Source organism: Platichthys flesus, chromosome 19 (genome assembly GCF_949316205.1).
Source record: "Platichthys flesus chromosome 19, fPlaFle2.1, whole genome shotgun sequence".
NCBI lineage: Eukaryota > Metazoa > Chordata > Actinopteri > Pleuronectiformes > Pleuronectidae > Platichthys > Platichthys flesus.
The window spans coordinates 19,930,618-19,946,586 of NC_084963.1; the positions used below are offsets into that span (position 1 = coordinate 19,930,618).

The 15,969-nt window shown below is 40.9% G+C and overlaps 2 protein-coding genes across 2 annotated transcripts in view; both read right to left on the reverse strand.

Moving 5' to 3' along the window:
• ror2 (receptor tyrosine kinase-like orphan receptor 2) overlaps nucleotides 1-4,153 on the reverse strand; it is a 47,478-nt gene extending 43,325 nt beyond the window's left edge. The window contains exon 1 of the mRNA XM_062412360.1: nucleotides 839-4,153. Within this exon, the coding sequence (XP_062268344.1) occupies nucleotides 839-902 (64 nt within the window). The 5' untranslated portion in view covers nucleotides 903-4,153. The remainder of the gene's footprint in view (nucleotides 1-838) is intronic.
• A 366-nt stretch (nucleotides 4,154-4,519) lies between these two features.
• sptlc1 (serine palmitoyltransferase, long chain base subunit 1) lies at nucleotides 4,520-15,626 on the reverse strand. The gene is made up of 15 exons (XM_062412361.1): nucleotides 15,514-15,626; nucleotides 12,365-12,472; nucleotides 12,184-12,278; nucleotides 11,110-11,203; nucleotides 10,903-10,975; nucleotides 10,125-10,257; nucleotides 9,826-9,955; nucleotides 9,216-9,305; nucleotides 8,248-8,355; nucleotides 7,845-7,940; nucleotides 7,390-7,486; nucleotides 7,146-7,200; nucleotides 5,626-5,743; nucleotides 5,245-5,318; nucleotides 4,520-5,113 (listed from the first exon to the last, which is right to left on the reverse strand). Exons 1-15 carry the CDS (start codon nucleotides 15,565-15,567, stop codon nucleotides 5,020-5,022), a joined length of 1,419 nt encoding a protein of 472 aa, XP_062268345.1. The 5' UTR covers nucleotides 15,568-15,626; the 3' UTR covers nucleotides 4,520-5,019.
• Between the last annotated feature and the right edge of the window lie 343 nt (nucleotides 15,627-15,969).

A 15,969-nucleotide genomic window follows, 5' to 3' on the forward strand; every position in this document is an offset into this window, starting at 1 on the left:
ATGTGGTTTCCATACATTCACTAGCCGTTATGAAAATCACACAATTCTATCTCTTAATAGCTGTATTTTTCAGTTCTGGATAAGAATAGTTAATATTGTGACGTGGTTTCAACTGTACTAAGCAGTTGCTCATGGTCAACATGAATCAGTAGTGGAATGTTCTATAAAACAAAGGGGATGCAAAAACTTGGGGGGTAATTTACCACGCTGCGCCCCACCCCCCTGCCCCTTGACTTCATACCAAATGGTGAGTCCTCAAAGACCCAGCTGAAAACAGGAAATATCTGCAATCCTCACCCCCCGCAAGGCGAGCCCTTCTATTAGCATGACTGACAAAGACGCGCCATCACCTCCACCTCAGCCTTCGATTAACATGACAACCACACAGAGACTGACACAAGAGGCTTTTATGAAGACGAAGACTTGCAGGAACACATGTCAACAAGCCGAGAGGACAAAGAATGTCCGAGTGGCCGCAGAAACTCAAATGTATTCAACTTAAAAAGGTGGTTCGGCAGCTTTACGCCGATGGGAGGGATGAAGAAAAGCAACAAGTCTATGTCTGCAAAGAGGATGTGAAATCTCAGACTTCAAACGGAACTATCAAAGTGCTGCAACTGTTTTAAAATGTCACTGTAACAAGAAAAAGTCTTGAGAAAATAACGTGTTGTGTGAGAAAATCCCAACGGAACAAACACGCAGCTCTGCTCCAACTTTCTCACATGGATGAGAGCCTGTTATTCACAATGGGAAGTAAGAAATGTGCTGCTCGTTGTGCAACATCTCCTCCGCTTCTCACGGGAAACTGTGTGTAAACTGCATAGTGAAATACACTCACCGTCACATCTCAGCTTTGGGAACAAGAGCAGCATCCAGATCAAACTCCTCAGGAATGTGGCCATAGCGGCGGTGGGCACACGCACTGGTGTCCGGCACGATCTCTATCACAAACTAACGATGGTGGCTCGAAGCAATTCCACAGCCTCTCGTGCTGGAGCTTCTCCTCCTGCTGGTTCCTCAGTGAGCAACCGGAGCGACACAGACTCGCCAGGTGCTGGAGCAGCTGCGCTTGAAGGTGCGGGCCAGATGCTGCTTCGCAGAAGGAAACAAAGGTGCGATCCTCCGGAGCTCAGTCCGACCGATTCGTCGAGAGCCGCGGCTCAGCCCCAGTTTCTGGTCCCAGAGTGGCCCCTGCGCTGCCTGCTCAATCAAGCACACGCGCATTTACACGCGCACACTAAGGTGTAGGAACGTGTTTGTGGAGGACGCCATCTACAGACAGAAACACGGGTGTTCAGCAACAAGTGTGCGTCAGACTGAAGCCTTAATCTCAATTTAGACATGACCTAGTTTTAGTACTTTCACTTATTAAGTTAAGGATGTGAATTACTCCTCCACCACGCACTGGAGACCTGTCCAGGGTGTACTCCACAAACTCGGATAACACTGGACATATCACAGCAATATAGTATACACAGCCAAATGCATTTAATAACAGACATCTAAGTAGGGGAGAGCGGGGTAATGTGAGACACTTTTTACATTTGCTCCCCTCCAGGTGAGCTAAACTGATATATCACTAAAATTAACACATTTTCCATTAATTCAAGATGTTTTCTAGCAATGGAAATGATCAGAATGTCTTCAGGACAAAGGGCAGTGAAAATATGATTGTTTTAAAAAAAAATGGTCTTGTCTCACAGGACACAATACTTTAAAACTACCATAACAACACATGTTGCATAGTTCAAATCCTGACAGCTAGATTGACAACCACACATTCCAAAACTAATATCGGACTAGTAACAGAATCATGGGTATTGGTCAATTAAGCACATTTATGATTATGATTCATGTGATCTCTTGCACATCCTAGCTTACCTGCACAATGTTTCTCTGTCCAATTGGCAGTGACAGGGATATTGTTTTTAACTACGTATTCAAATGCCAGTTCACAGCACTTAACTGGAGGCAGGCCATGGAACTGGTCAGCTAGTTGTTTCAAGTGTTTGGCAAGCTCCTCCTCCATCTCATCTGTGAATATTCTCTTTGCCTCAGCTACTGCACCCCAGGCTACTGATTTTACTTTCCCTTTCTTCTTTATGAATCTTTTGAGGGTTGTCTTATCAATATTTCTTCCAGCTTTTCTTAAGGACTTCTTTCCTTGCATGACCTCAGCAGCTGCACTCTCCATCTCTGCGAGGGGTGTTTGGCCCCAGGTTGTCTTCCTGGCGTATAGTTTCTTGCCATAATTGCTTTTCTACAATGTTTATGACATTGAAAATAAAACATAATGTAATAACACTAAAATATGTTTAAGACTAAACTTAACTTCTGCTTCATGGTTCACAGCATTTGTCCAACTTTACCCCATAGCCACCGTTTTAGAAAAAACATCTCTTAGCATTTCAGGCTAATCTTCAGCTAGCATCAATCACTGTTTATTATATGTTAGAAGTTCACCAACATGTATAAGCGTTTCTACCTGATTCAATTTGATTTGACACAACAGTTGATTAATTTCAAAGCAAGAAAAATCGAATTTTTGTGAAAAAACATACTTTCCACAGCACCAGCACCAACTTCTCCTTCATGGCAAGGGGGAATGGGAGGGGCTTGAAAACATAATAGTCAAATGACCACAAAGGTGTTCTGTTGCCTAGATACAGGGGGTTTCTCACATTACCCGAAGTCCCACATTACCCCGCTCTCTCCTAGTTTCCTTTAAAGTAATTAATTGTTTTATCCGTGATTTCCAAACAAAGAATGTTCATAAACAGCATACTAAAACCCATTTACAGTGCCTTGCATAAGTATTCACCCCCTTTGGACTTTTCTACATTTTGTCGTGGTATAACCACAGATTAAAATTTATTTCATCATGAGTTTATGTAATGGACCAACACAAAATAGTGCATCATTTGGAAGTGGGGGGAAATATTACATGGATTTCACAATTATTTACGAATAAAAATCTGAAAAGTGTTGAGTGCATATGTATTCACCCCCTTTACTGCGAAACCCCTAACAAAGATCTGGTGCGACCAATTGCCTTCACAAGTCACATTTGCAAGTCACATACTTAGTAAATAGGGTCCACCTGTCTGCAATTTAATCTCAGTATAAATACACCTGTTCTGTGAAGGACTCAGAGTTTGTTAGAGATCATTTCTGAACAAACAGCATCATGAAGACCAAGGAGCTCACCAAACAGGTCAGGGATAAAGTTGTGGAGAAGTATGAAGCAGGGTTAGGTTATAAAAAAAATATCCAGAGCTTTGAACATCTCACGGAGCACTATAAAATCCATCATCAGAAAATGGAAAGAATATGGCATAACCGCAAACCTACCAAGACAAGGCCGTCCACCCAACCTGAAGAGTCGGACAAGGAGAACATTTATCAGAGTAGCAACCAAGAGGCTCATTGTTACTCTGGATGAGCAGCAGAGATCCACAGCTGAGGTGGGAGAATCTGTCCACAGGACAACTATTAGTAGGCTACTCCACAAATCTGGCCTTTATGGAAGGAGGGTGGCAAGAAGAAAGCCGTTGTTGAAAGGGAACCATAATAAATCCCATTTGGAGTTTGCCACGTGGGGGTCACAGCCAGCTTGTGGAAGAAGGTGCCTTTGGTCAGATGAGACCAAAATTGAACTTTTTGGCCTCAATGCAAAACGCTATGTGTGGCGGAATCCCAACACTGCCCATCGCCCTGAGCACACCATCCAAACAGTGAAACATGGTGGTGGTAGCATCATGCTGTGGGGATGCTTCTCTTCAGCAGGTACAGGGAAACTGGTCAGAATAGAGGGAAAGATGGATGGAGCTAAATACAAGGAAATCCTTGAAGAAAATCTGATGCAGTCTGCAAAAGATTTGAGACTGGGACGGAGGTTCCTCTTCCAGCAGGACAATGACCCTAAACATACAACCAAAGCTACAAAGGAATGGTTTGGATCAAAGCTTGTTCATGTCTTAAAATGGTCCAGCCAAGTCACAGACCTAAATCCAATTGAGAATCTATGGCAAGACATCCAATCTGACTGAGCTTCAGCTTTTTTGCCAAGAAGAATGGACAAACATTTCCATCTCTAGATATGCAAAGCTGGTAGAGACATACACCAAAAGACTTGCAGCTGTAAATGCAGCGAAAGGGGGTTCTACCAAGTATTGAGTCAGGGGGGTGAATACTTATGCACCTAACAGACGACAACTTTTTGTTCTCATTATTGTTTGTGTCACAATAAAATATATTTTGCACCTCCAAAGTACTATGCATGTTGTGTTGATCAAATGGGAAAAAGTTTATTTAAGTCTATTTGAATTCCAGTTAGTAACAGTACATAATGGGAAAAAGTCCAAGGGGGGTGAATACTTATGCAAGGCACTGTAATAAGCATACGGTCAGAAGTGATTACAGAGGGTAATTTCATGAGGAAAGTGGTTGGTTTGGTTTTTGTGTGTAATCTGCCAATTAAAAGATGCCTATAGCACAATAGAAAACATATGATCCAGTGTTTATGGCATAAATTTACATTTAATTATAGTTGTGTTGGAAATGAAATTCCCATCAAGAAAATAATACAAACTAAATAACAGAGGACAAAATAAACTCCAGTAGTAAAAAGCAATGTCTATTAAACAACTGGTGGCACAATAAATCAACCATTGTGTACAGTTCATGTCCTATCAGACTGCAGAATTTGACCTTAATAATGAGTGCAATGCTTCCCCCTTGGTCAGTACATAAAAAGCAACAACTCATTTGGTCAGTGAAGATCACGTTTAGTGATAGCAGAGAAACAACTGCTGCCAGAAGACCCATGCTTACATTCAGAACAACATACAAACGTGGTACATGTAGTTGAAATGTGAACAAAGGCAATGAATCAAAGAGACAAACAAAGTCGTGTGAGACCATTTGGTCAGGAGTGTCCTCCTCAGAGTGAAGTCATACCAGTCCAGTGAGGTCCTGGTAAATCTCTGGCGTCTCTTAGCACTCAAAATCATTACATTGTCATTTCAGGATGGTTCCTGCTGCCTCTCGGATACAGGACACAGCTTTCTGGATGTCGTCCTCTGTCTGTTCGATGGTGATCACCACTCTGATGCTGAAGAACGCACACAGGGAGCAGTCAGACACAACAAGGCCCCTACACACCTCAGAGGTTGACGTGTTCAGTATATTGGTTTTGGTGGTGTATAGGGTTTTGAATTCATATTTTGCAGGTGGAGCCTTTACCTTGGTGGGGGGAGGAAGCGCTCCTCTTTTTCCAAGTAGCGTGCAAGGGTCAGAGCCAAACCTCTTTCCAAACACTGACACAGAAAACAAAAAAAACTAAATAAAACACTTAAAACAAACAGTCTTTACACTAAATGAGATGTCACAATTTGATTTACAACTGTGGAACAATTGAGAAAACTTTTGCAAAATTTGAAAGCATATAAAATATTTCTGACTCAATACACAAATGTTGAAAAGCGGCATTTCTAATGAGGACATTTTTTTAATCTGAAAAAGAGTCTTATCTTGATGTTGCTGTTGATCAGAAGCTCCTCAACAGTTCTGAATAATTTTAACAAAACAGAAATTTGGGACAGGGAACAATAGTGTAGGACTTACGTAATCTACAATGGAGCGGAGCAGCAGCATGTCAGCGTCTCTGGAGCCAGAACTTCTCTCGAGCTGTAAGTGAAGAGCCGGGGAAAATGGCACTCCCACTAACTTCAACCTTTGAGTTCTGTCATACAAGGGCAATCATGACACAACACTGACATCATTTCAATGTAAAACGCTGTGTATCTTTAGGTGAATTCCTGATGAACCCACAGAACCGACAGCTGAATTCGTAAAGGACAGGATGTTTGTTTTTAGGTTAGATTATAAAGAGTTGGCCTCTCATTTAGCAATGAGTTACAACACTACAAGCCCTGAGTCTCATCCACTGAATGGTATGACTCTGAAGCATCACTGCTATTTATTAACATTCCATCAAACAATCAACACCAGCTGCCTTTTAAGTCCACCCAGCCTTCCTCTGGAAGTATTGCTGACAGCTTGAATCCTAACACACAAGGGTAGAGTACTGTGCTAGGGGGAAAAAAGCATGAAGGAACTTTCTAAAACATCTTTTCATATGATATTCAATATGCATATTTGACTTTTGCAGGCTTTAAAAGGTTCAGTGTGTAGAATGTTGTGACTACCTACTGAGTTTGCTGCCTACTTGCAGTTTGTTTACTTGCTGTGCTTTGTCTCATGTGAGACTTTACTTTTTCTTGTGCATTGTGCCTGTCTGAACATTATATGGCTTGTATGTGTTGACCATGACTACTACTAACAAGACATTTTATTTAAATTGTAGCTGGCCATTCTAAAAAAAATGGCGCGGGATAACAGATGAACATTTGCCGGTTGAGCCAACTCTGGCTAATTTAGAGTAATTTTGCAGTTGATTAATCAGCATTGCCACTGTCAAATAAACATGAAATGATATCTAGTGGTGAAGTTGAATGTTGCAGCTGAATACTACGCACCTCACCCTTACCTTCCATACAGGAAAGATAACCTGTGGTAGCTTTCTCAAAAAAGGTGTTTAGTTTGTCCAGTCTGGAATACTCTAAAAAACATGGCGGCCTCCGTATAGAGGACACACTCCTGATATAAAAAGATATAAAGGGCCCATGTTGGCTAAAGATAACAACAACTCATACAATGTAGATGATTATACATTGAAATCATCACTAGGTTATTGTATATTTAATCTCTGCAAAATGCCAATAGATCCATTTGACCACAGTTTTACACACTGGACCTTTAAATTAAATGTAGTTCAGAGACACTCACATTTTGTGTCTCTGAACAGGATAACTTTAAAATACTAATTCCCATGCAACAAACACAATACATTTAGTGGTTCAACCTCTCTCACTTTTGTAAATAAGAAATTAGCTGAGTTGTTTAGCACCTACAGAAGGATTATAAATCCTTAGTGGATGTCCCCTGGATTGAGTTTAATCTGCAAAAGATCACTACAAACGTTAATAATAATAATAATAATAAGCACTGTCTATGTTTACACTGAATGGCTCTAGTTAAAGAAAAAAAATCATATCGTACAGAAGTACGATAATACGACTTACCCCTGTAAAGCCTTGTACACCTGTTTGCACTTTTCCCTCAGGACAGCAAAAATATCTGCAAAGCAGATGGTGAAGATGAATGAGTGAAAACAGCACTACTTCTTATCAGCAAGACTTAGAAAATTATGAGTATTCTCTCAAATAGCACCTTGTCTCAAACAAACTTCTCTGTATAGCTGAGGTACATACATGTCCTAATAATAGAGAGGTGCACAGACGTGTTTTAGTATTTCAGAGCTTGTACCTGGATCCTCCTCCATGATGTTGAGGGCCTCGATGGCAGCAGCAGCCAACATGGGAGGCAGGGACGCAGAGAAACAGTAGCCCTGACCTGAAAGACGCTAAAAAACAAACATGTTACTTTTCACCTCAGTAGGAGAAGCATTAAATCACCAGAAAAGACATGATGTCCATGTAAAAAAATTATAATACTAAATAAAGAAAATGGAAATCAGTGGCTGCTTTTGATTTGCATGAACATCAAGTCCATATTTACCGAAAACACCTTTGGAAGCAGTTCCAGTCCATACGGACAGGTCTGTGTTTCACCACAGCTTAACAAAACCGATCAAGCTTTGTTCAGTTTTACAGGTGTGGGGAGTGCTGGTGAACAACTGTTATAAGGAGACCTGGACTGGGTCACTGGCTTGTTGTCTTTATACTTCTTGGACGGTGTAGCAATAAAACTGTTGTTTTTACCTGGTGGTCAATGACAAAGGAGCGTCCGCAGCAGAAGCCTCCAATGGAGGCCACAGCATTCTCCATGTTAGCGCTGATCAAGTCGATGTCATCGATCTGCAGGGGAGCAGAGATGGGTCAGTGGTGTTACTCAGATATGCTATAGTCTAAATGTTGATCAAGTATATTTTGGATCCAAACAACATGATTGCCATCTTTTTATGTTTACTGAAAGAGTTTAATCCATTTAATCTGTTGGCTAGATCAATGCATGCAATAAATCAAGATAAGAAACCAGGAATTTTTGCTGTTCCTACTGAAGTATGGGAGATTTAACCACTAAGTATATAAGTGTAAGCACCACTGCTCATGATCTGCTCAGTTGTGTGAATCTACAGTAGATCCTTAAAGCTGATGCACTTACATTGACCCCAAAATGTTCTGTTACTCCTCTGCCATGTTCTCCCAATACACCAAAAGACAGGCTCTCTTCCAGAAAGATCCGCACCTTGTACTTGTATTTCAGCTCCACCTGGAAGTTGCACAAACACACAAATGGGCACCAGAGCACAGACATACCGATCCTGTTCAGACCGAGTATTCACATCAGTCCTGAGTGATCCCATCTCAAGTGGTCACAGGAGATATATTGAGGATGTGTTTTTATGTAAGGGGTGAAAAGACGTAGCACTGAGCACTTGTGATGGGATCTCTCAGGACAGATGTTACTAGCAGGTCTGAAGAGGGCAATACATCATATAACATTAGACACATCTGCCATGTTTGTGAGTTCCACAGTATTCATGGCCAAATAAAACATAATCAACTTATGATAAGGTTGCAAGGGAAATGAAAGGACAGAGGCGTATATCATGCCTCAAACTTGTCACAGTGTGGAAGTAACAGGACTGTAACATATACACTGCTGAATGAGGGCAAAATCATGCAAACAACTTCCACTCCTTGCTCTTAAGCCCACTATTTGTATCTGCTACAGGTAAATGATCCTTCATATGAGCTCTAAGTTAGATGTCTGACCAAGATAAATAATGTTAAATGTTCCTACAGAGCACTGTGTGCTCTTCTTACATGTTCCATGTTCACCTTTTCCAATGTGTGGAAAAAACACCTCGGTCCAAACTCTTTTTGTTGTGTTGAATCAACCTTATATACTTTTCCTTCACCTGAGTAGGACCATTTCAGATTGAAACATTGTGATATTGTTTGTGCTGATTTTTCCGAGACATTGATGTGCAAGAGCCTCTTGATCATCACTAAATTGCAGGCCCCTTGACAGCATTTATTGAGCCTAGCTAGGTATTGACCCAAGGAGATTAGGTTCATCATAGGATATCATGAGCAGCCTCTAAGGTCCATAAGTCTTCCATTTACCAGTTTGGGTAGAGGACAGATGTCCGCGGTGTTGATGTACAGCCCCTCCACAACAATGAACTTCCGGGTCACTCTAGCTTTACGAGGATTCTGGGGAAGACACAAAGTCTGGTATTTAACTAAACTTTGATGATAGCACAACAGTCATTAAAACAGGATTATACATATCTGCAGTTTAAACACTTGCAGCCTTAAGTTGACACATGGTATCTGGCCATGTCCACACTAATGCAACTTCATATTAGTATTATCAATAAAATGTTCATTAAAACACAAAAGAGATCTTTGGATCTGTTTTAGAAAATAATCTCGGTCCATAGGTCTTTCCAGAAACAGGGATCACATGGTGGGAGCAAGACGTATCAAGGCAAGATATGTTGTGACGAGTAAGACCCAATCAATCATCTACACGATTGCTTCCAAAAGTCTTGTCTGTTTCTGTCTGTCTGGACTGAAGTGCAGCCCCACCTTAAAACTAAAACAAGGCCAGCAGTGTTTTGAAAGGGAGTTTGAAAATGTCAGAGTAGTGTGGACACAACCTTGAACGTACATAGCAGATGTGATGTATTTGAACATGACGTAGCCTCAAACTAAACAGCAATGTACTAACCTTTTGGTCCTCCAGCTCCTGCTCCTTCAGCAGCCTCTCCAGATCCTTTATGTCGTTGTGTTTGAAGTATTTGATAAAGCTGCGGGACGCTTGAAGACCCTTCTGGATGGAGAAGCAGGCGGCCTCATCCCTGAACACACAATCAAGGACAAAAACATAAAACTAGGAAACATAAATCATTAACCGGCTGGTTGAGGATGGTGGATGTGTCTATCTGCAATGAGCCTTTGACCAACTAAACCTGACTGACAATCATTGTTGCTTTTTGCATGATACACGTAAGCAGAGACAAAGCTTACACAAAGATGATGTCACCCCTCTTGGAGTAGGCAGGGATTGCACTAGCAATGGTTGCAAAGCCATACGAATAGATAATGGCCTCTTCTGTCTTCATGAATCTGGCCAGATGGCTCTCCAACTCCAGGTGAACATCTTGAGGAGAAAAACAGGTAAGTGGTTAATTTGCATTTACTGTGACAAAGAATATTCAGGCTTGCATACCAGAGTTACCCCACCTACTCAAACATCAAATTCAAGGACCTTTCAATTACTTTCCAGACTCAATTACATGGCTATGACCTAGTTTAAGACACTGATAAAGATTTAACAACAGTAAGATTTTTATTACAGAGAACTAGCAGGCTTTACAGAAGCTCACAGATATAATAGAGGCTTCTTAATGGAATTTAATGAGGATATAAGGAAGAATTGTGTTCTGTGATTCTGTGACAGCAGCTTTGTCTTTTTATCATTAGTCATTTGTGCAATAAAATTGTAACGCTGCTCCACAGATGGCTCTATGTGGGGAATCCAATGCAAACAGGAGTTAAACAATATATCTGCTTAAGTGAAAAGGGTCATCGGCCCAAAACTGCCAGCCCTGGTGGCTTCTTCAGGCTCATCCCAACTCTGCCCCAACCAGGCTGCATTCTTTTGACTGATGCTGGAGCTAGAATATACTGTAAAACGTATACTCAACAGCCTCCATGTTTTCTAAAGTCTATCGAATTATTCCCAAATCCGACAAGAGGATGTGAACAGAAGATGAAAGGCAGATCATATTTTTTTGGAACTCACCAAAGGTTCCATAGAAGCCTCTTGGACCACATGTGCCCACACCATATTTCTTGAGTGAGGCCAAGGCCTTTTGCTGTCATGAGGAAGAGATAAGACATTTTAAAAACAACAAAAAGAAAGTAACACAAACCAAACGCCACACCAAAAACGTAATAATTAATAAAGTAGTAGAAGTTATACTACACAATGTGAATCCTTAATACTAACCTTAACCCGCTCATTGTCAAGGAGACCCAAGAAGTTAAATGATGCAAAGTTAACACACTCTTTTCCATTGATTATGATTTTGTGGCTGGGAGGTCTGTAATGGAAAGCAGTGTGTAAACACTTCACTGAACACACTCACAGTATTGAGTTCAGATCACAACACAATATCTAGTTTGCGTATAGGCACCATATCAGGGTTGTGCATACTGTCACCATAGTGTTATATATAATTATTTTGTCGTACATATTTGTCCTCATTTTCAGGTAGCCACACCCACTCACTTCACTTAGGTATTCACATTGAATTGCTGAGACATGAAAAATGCTAAATTATTGTTGCCACAGTTCCATTAGTTAATTGCTCGATGATGTTAGCTTTCAAACAAATCAAAGTATACAAAGACATGGCATGATGCCTAAGTGACAACGTGACATAAAGTAATTTTTTTTTGTTTGGCAATAAACACCTGGCTCATTGCCTAGAACATGCACAAACACTGGTATGGTTAATAATGGGCAGAAAAGGAAAAGGCGAAAACAAAGATGTGTCTGTATAAGCACCTGAACTTCCCACTGACATTCACAGTACAAAGGATTCCTTCACACTCGTGTATTTTTTATAGTCTGGCACAGGTAAGTTATATGCAGGACATTTCAAAACTGATCTCTGGTTGAACTAAATTAATCACATTTACTTACCAGCTGATATATACGTTAATATATTTGTTATAAACTGTAACCAGCCAATAATGTCTGCCATGTCAATTTATAAGTCAGGCTCTAGTGCTACCAAATTTTGACTTTTGGTAGCACTAGAGCTTATATAAAATTTCTGTAAATAGATCCCTTTCACCTAAACTTTACCCACTGGACCTTTAAGTCCTCAACAACAGAGAGTAGGTTTACAACATTACCTTCTATGTTGAGCTGCTTGTTGCTATCAACTCTACCACGGGGCATGGAGCACATTTAATGCTACTGGCTACTGTAAACATCAATCAATAATATGAAGAATCAAACAGCTCTGAGTCTATAAGCAGCATGAAAAGCAGAGAGATGTCCAGTGGGATTTACCCGGTGACAACATCATAGTTTAGGGACGGCTGCTCCTTGGACAGAGGGGGAACGAGAGGCTCTGGCTGCCACTCCTCAATCAGATCCTCCTTTTCCTGTAACATAGATCCAGGTGACAGCTGCTTGTTGACACAGACACAACCAATGCATTCTGTTTTTCAATGCACTGTGCTTACTTTACCTTCTCTGTGAGTTTATACGTCTCATGAAGTTTGTACGTCTTGGAGAACAGAAGCCTGATGATCCACAGTATGAGAATCCCCTCCAGGATCAGGTGATAGGCAGGAGCCTGAAGTTGACAGGGACAGAGTTAGACTGGTGTCAGAATGGTGATTGAGTTGGACTCATAGTATCAGTTTAATCCTGACGAAAACATAGATAAACCGTGTCTAACGACCTGTCCTGTCTTGGAATTGTAGAAATATAATAATATTTTTTGCAAATGCTTTACTACTAATTACAACTAATAATAGCTGTGTTTCCAATAATTATTTATGTTGTTGACCAAACCACATTATCTCATCTGTCCTAGTTACTTTTATTTTTTTTGTCTCAATTGACTATTTTTGGGGTCTTTGCTCACGGACAGTTCATTGCATGTCGTTTCTGGTCTTATATTCTGTGAGTTGAAAAATACCAGTTTGGTCTGGATACAGTATCAGTCTCCAATAAAAAACTGCCACACAGGAAAGTGACTGACCGACACTTTCTGCAAGAATACACCACCGATACATTTAGTCATCCTCTGGCCTTCAGGGTGACGTCTTTCCTGACTGCTGTTTTGTCAAATAGGTTTTCAAAGACCACAGAACTGGTAAAGGTTTCTCTGATGAGCAGGCCTAGTGTAGCTTCTGGATAGTGTAGCTGACTTATTATGTGTGCAGTAATGCTATGCATTGATGAAATGCAGGAATGGAGAATAATACTATTATTCCCAATGCTTCTTATTGTTATTATTATTCATCGTTCTTCTGCCTCAAATTCCGTCCCACTACTCCTCCCTCAGTTTTTGACGCAAATGTATGAAAAATACATCAAAACGTGCGTCTCGGTCTCGGTCGGGGTGTGATCCTGGTTAGTGTTTTTCCTCTTTTTTAAATAAGTTTATTGGAGCATTCATCAAAGGAACGAGTGCGTGTCTGTATTTGATGTCTCAGACAGACAGAATCTCTCTCTCTCTAATAGTTATTTCCCTGTCACTTGTGTGTTTGTAAACAGATTGATAAGCTGTGGTTTAATAAAGTGCTTTCAGACTTGAAACTAGTGATGTGTCCTACCGTGTCGAGGCCTCGAAGCGTGTGTTGAGTAATCCAGGAAGAATTTTGTGAAGCGCGTATCGAGGCTTGTGTTGATGAGTAAGTGGTGACGTTCAAACATACAGTCTATGCGTTCAAAGCCTTGCAAGCCAGCCGTACCACTTTACTGAATCAGGAATTGGTTCGAGGGTTTGGTGTGTGATTCAAAATACAAGGGGCAGCGAAACGCAATGCAGCTCCCACTCACATTTTGTGGACTTTGGACTTTGTTGCGTGTTTTTTGGAAAAAAAAAGAAACCGCCTGAAACCCAGGATGGTGGAAAAGTTACCATCGTTACTTGAAACTGAACTGATCTAAAATGAACCTCCAGCAGCTGTATGTATGTTTGAATGCAATTGTCTGAGTGTACGCCTCCAAACTTTCTCCAGTGTTTTTCCAGCAAGCCCACTAGTAAAAAGCTTGAAGAATGTCCCAGAAAGCTGATGTGAAAAGACAACAGAGCAGGACATTGTCCGCAGGCTTTACAGCAGGCAAGTGAGGGTGTCTCTAAAAACAAAAAAGTTTCTAAAAACCCAGGAAAGAAATAAATAGTTCAGGATGATAAAGCAGCGCCATACATGTAGAAGACACCAACAAAGATGTAAAGAGAGTTTTGGGAGATAAGGGCAGATGCCGGTGTCGATGTGCTATGAACAACTGCTTCTCAAAACTTTTGTGTGGATCAGTTTGACCAGAACAGACTGAAGACATTGCCTCCCACATTCAAAGTATTGTTTGGGGTTAGAATTAGGTTTTAGGTAAGAAGTATAGTCATAATGGTTGAGGTTAGGGTGGGAATATATTATGTAATAATCATAGCCAATATCAGAGTCTACAGCACAGGTGCAGGTCTCAGCTTACGAATGAGTTCATCCCGAGCCTGTCCACTTCGTAGAACTCTATCCAGTCTGATGTGGTCCCCACACAAATTTATCGTCGGATTGATACCAAACTTAAAGTAATTTAAGTTTGACCGCGGATATATGGACCTTGGACATTACTCCAATGATTGCAAAGATGGGGTGTTCAAATAAAGCGACAGCAATCAGGCTTTGAAGTTGAGAGGCAGCTGTGGCTCAGAGAATAGAGCAGGTCATCCTCAAACCAGAAGGTCGGTAATTCAATCCCCTTCCATTCAACATGCTGGAATGTCCCGGGCAAGATACTGCACCCTAAATTGCCCCTACCCACAGAGAAAGGGCTGCACATAGATGGGCTGTACGAATGTGCGTGTAAAGTAGAGTAGTCATGAAGACTAGAGAAGCGCTGTATAAATACAGACCATGAATTTACCAAAACGCCTTAAGACACGTGAGGTTTAATAGCGTATCCACGTTCAGCCGTCTCAGCCTGGTTGTGACTGACAGCTTATTGGACCAATAGCAGAGAAGCAGAGTACCTCCGTCTTTGGAAAATAAAAATCACGAGTCGCAAATTGAAGCAAACCAACTCAAATCACAAGAAACAAGCTGCGACTTTAGATTGAAAACAATAATTAAATCGTATTTCTTTAAAAATCTGTATATTTTTTGTCTTATTTTTGGTTGCATTTATAAAGCCACGCCACACCTTGATTGAACAACCTAAACCGACATTTACATATTGTAAACATCCCGAGAGGTATGAGTGTTTTGTTGTATTCCTGTAACATGCGATATGATCTCACCAGTGCAATAAATAGTATGAAGTGGAGTTATACTCTTTATCTTGGCTTCGACCACAGAACTCCAGCAGTGGATCAGCATCAACAAATCATTTCTGCTTTTGAGACGAAGAAGGATCGGCGACGTTCAGTCAAACTTCCTTGTTTCTTCACTTCTGGTCGTTGAGTGGCCGTGAGCAGTCAAACGGGAGCCGGTGATTGGCTGCGTCGCTCGGTTCGACACGTTCCTCAGGCCACCGTACAGACAACTTTAACATTTACAGCTTCGGACTAAACTAAAAACAAACGACGTGACTTCAAACCACCCAGGAATCAAACTGTGAACGTCGGGGCTGGATTCTTAGACAGAGACACGTAGAGGAGACACGTACCTCATAAAACGCCTGCACCATTTCCACCAACACCCACTGCTGCCCGGACGCCATGTTCAGCTTTCCTGTGCAACGACAGTCAAGCTGCGTTCAAGTTCTAAATGAAAAGCAGGACATCTGAGCGTCCATCCGTAAAATACTTAGGTAATAGTTTCGAATTGGCAATAATAATGAATAAAATACAGAAGTCAGTTAAAGGTAAAATATAACAATTATAACAAAAGAATGCTCCCTTTGTTTCTGACGGTGGTTTGCAATGCTAACACAAACACAACACATGCTGTGTGAGCGCTATGTTCTGAAATAATCCTTCATATGAAATAAATGTATCTAATTATTAGATTGTTGTGAGAATGTATCCATCGCTTTCTTTGGTCATGTAACCCACTTATATAAAAAAAATGCAAGTATAGATTCTAGTGCTCTGAATCATTGTGACATTCGTAGTTTTCACCT